This window comes from Chrysochloris asiatica, unplaced genomic scaffold (genome assembly GCF_000296735.1).
Source record: "Chrysochloris asiatica unplaced genomic scaffold, ChrAsi1.0 scaffold00025, whole genome shotgun sequence".
Taxonomy (NCBI): Eukaryota; Metazoa; Chordata; class Mammalia; order Afrosoricida; family Chrysochloridae; genus Chrysochloris; species Chrysochloris asiatica.
In genome coordinates, this window is record NW_006408543.1 from 2353478 (window position 1) to 2356776 (window position 3299).

Genomic DNA, 3299 nt, shown 5'->3' on the forward strand with positions numbered 1-3299 from the left:
AGAACAGGGTCCCTATGAATTAGAACTACCTTGATGGCATTTAATAATAGTAACAGCATTCTGCTCTCATAAAAGACCGCCATCGGAAAAGCCAACCGACCAGAACCATTCTCGGGGGTCTATGTCTTATGTTTGCCTTTTTCTAAGGCAGAGACTAGGATACGGAATGCCCACAGGGATCCATGGTCCCCTAATGCTCACATCACACCTTGTGCTCCCCGCTTTAGCTCATTCTCCTAAAAAACACGGCCAACTTCTGTTGTAGAGTGGAGCTACAGGGTCACAGTGATGTCCTCTGAGGCAGCCTTGGATCCCCTCATTCATCATACTCACCCATAATAATGGAGTGTCCTAGAACGGAAGGACCAGGGGAAAAGGGGGGGATTTGGAATCTTGGTTTCTCGCTATAAATTAGCAGGCAAAGTTAACTTACCTTTAGAGAAAAGTACTGCAATTATTTGAATTTCAATGATAAGAACTGAGAAATTTCCATACCTGTTTTCTTTGCCATTCTGAATGACCGAATGTCTATCGGCTGTTGTTCTCTCACTGCATACGTAAGTATTTCGCCGTGTCATTCCTCCAGATGCTGTGTTACTCTATCCAAAAGAAAAAAAGTCATCTAAGAAAAATTATTCACCTTTAAAAATAATTATTTTGAAAACGTATGCTAACAAAATCCCCTAAAGATTACTTTCGTTTTCATAAAAATGCAAGAGCCTAATGTTGTTAAATGTCCTGGAGTCAGCTCCAACTCATAGCGATTATGTATAGGGTTTCTGAAAGCAGCTGGTGGGTTTGAACTGCTGACTTAGCAGTTAGCAGTCCAGTGCTTATCCTACAGTGCCACATCAGGGCCTAACAGTATTTAGTATGCTGCCTTTACAGTTCAATCTGACCAATGTATAGCTGAGTGCTTTTCCTATATCTAAATTCCAGGATGACCAATAAGTCATCTACATAAACATGAATATGTAGTCTAAATAAAACTGTATTAAAATAAGTCCCTGGTGAATGTGCTTGCCTGCTAACAGGAAGTTTACATCCACCTAGAGGAGCCGTGTTCTTTGTCAGTGCCTTCATGCACCTTGAACTTCTTTCTTCAGTACCATTGGGTCTTCATCATTGATCGTATGTACCAGTTCTTTTTGGCACCGTGGCTGTGTATTCCTTCCATATTCTTTTGAAGCCTACTGCATGATTTAATATTTGCCCATAGAATCCTTAAACATTGCAAGTTCAACGCTTCAATTTTTCTTCAGTTCTTTCAGCTTGCACATTTCATTATAATGCTTGACTTTGTCTTCTCAAGTTGCCTTTGGAATCTTTCTGTTCACCTTTTGCCTCCTCATTTCTCCCATTTGCTTTCGTTCTACGCTGGAAAGCCGGTTTCAGAGTCTGTTCAGACGTCCATTTTGGTATTGTCCTTCTTCCTTGTCTTCTTTGACCTTTCGCTTTGTTTCTGTTACGACTTTTTTGATGTCGTCTACAACTTTTCTGGTCTTCAGTCATTAATGTCCAATGCATCAAATCTGTTCTTGAGACGATTTCTAAAATCAGGTGGGATATATTTAAGGTCCTATTTTGGGTCTCTTGGACTGCTTTTCATTTTCTTCAGCTTCAGCTTGAACTTGCATATGAGCAATTGGTGGTCTGCTTCACAGTCTGCCTGTGGCCTTGTTTTGGCCAATGACACGGAACTTTTCCATGGTCTCTTTCCACAGATGTAGTCAATTTGATTTCAGTGTATTCAATATGGTGAGGTCCATGTTATAGTCATGTATTTTATTTTAAAAAGGTGCTTGTAATGAAGAAAAAATTGGTTTTGAAAAATTCCATCATGTAATCTCCAGCATAATTTCTATCACCAAGGTCATAGTTTCCAACTACTGATCTTTCCTTTGTCTCCAACCTTCACATTCTAATTACCAGCAATTATTGATACATCTTGATGGCATGTTTGATCAATTTCATCGTCACTGGCTTGACGATGTTGATGATTCATAAAATTCAGTAACAGTTGCATTAATTGATCTTCCTTGTAGGTGTATGGATATCATCCTATCACAGACAACATACTTCAAGACATCTTAAATGTTCTTTTTGATGATGAATGTGACTCCATTCCTCTTCAATCTGTCATTCCCACACGGTCAACTATGAGTTAGTCAGAATCAAACTGCCAATACCAGTCCATTTCAGGTCACTAATGCTGATTTCATTTTTGACAACTTCCAATTTTCCTAGATTTATAATTTGTGCCCCATCAGCAAATGAAGGTCCTGAAAGCTCTACTCCATTTGTGTCATCATGGTCAACTCTCCTCTGAGGAGGTAGCTCTTCCCCTGCTGTATTTTCAGTGCCTTCCCACCTGAGTGGCTCATCTTCTGGCACTGTATCAGACAATACTCTGGTGCTATCTGACAGTGTTCCACTGCTAATCATTGTTTTCAGCGGCTACACATTCTGAAGTAGTCCTTGTCGTCTTCTCCCTAGTCTGTCTTAGTCTGGAAGCTTAGCTGAAACCTGTCTAACCATGGGTTACTCTGCTGGTATTTAAAATACTGTTGGACATAGTTTTCAGCATCAAAGCAATATGCAAGCCACCACAGTATGACAAACTGACACTGACGAACACAAATTACACAAGGCAGGAAGGTGGTGGGAGGCAGTCTTTACAAGATAACACTTTAAAAACATTAAGCAAGGAACAATAGTAAAAATGAAGGGAGTTTTATAAGAACAATTTTTAAGCCAGTATAAAGCATGGTAGGCACAGAACAAGTACAGAGAAACGAAGATTCCAGGGACGGCATGCTGATGTCCACTATGGAACACAGTGACTGATATGGTAGGAAACGTGGACAGCAGTAAAGATGGAGGACGTTTAACCATTTTGTTTTTTTTGTTTGTTTTTTTAATTTTAGGTTGAGCATGCATCACTTTTTACCTCTGTCCCATTTAGCCCATGCAATCCTGTCTCAGTGAGTGTTCCCCCTATCTACCTAGCTCTTCCACCCCCCACTTCTTGTGTATTGCCCTCAGCAACACCGAAACTATGATGTGTCTGCCCCTTACCTTTTGCTCTACCGTCACCTCCCACTCAAAGCCCCACCCCCACTTACCCCCAGTAAACAACAAAGAATTTTTTTTTCCCCTCCCTTTTAGTATGGGTATCTTTTCTTAAGCTTTTACAATAATGGTCTTATGCAATATTTGTCCTTTTGTGACTAATTTCACTCAACATAAAGTCCTCAAGGTTCATCTACATTATGCGGTAGCTTGCAGCTTCCTTGTTA

General features: G+C 40.2%; 1 protein-coding gene across 4 annotated transcripts in view; it reads right to left on the bottom strand.

The window, feature by feature from the left end:
- The window catches only part of MARK3 (MAP/microtubule affinity-regulating kinase 3), an 81660-nt gene that overhangs the window by 19440 nt on the left and 58921 nt on the right, over positions 1–3299 (bottom strand). For all 4 annotated transcript variants that reach the window (XM_006839508.1, XM_006839507.1, XM_006839506.1 and 1 more), the window contains exon 13: positions 496–599. In XM_006839508.1, the coding sequence (XP_006839571.1) occupies positions 496–599 (104 nt within the window). The remainder of the gene's footprint in view (positions 1–495; positions 600–3299) is intronic.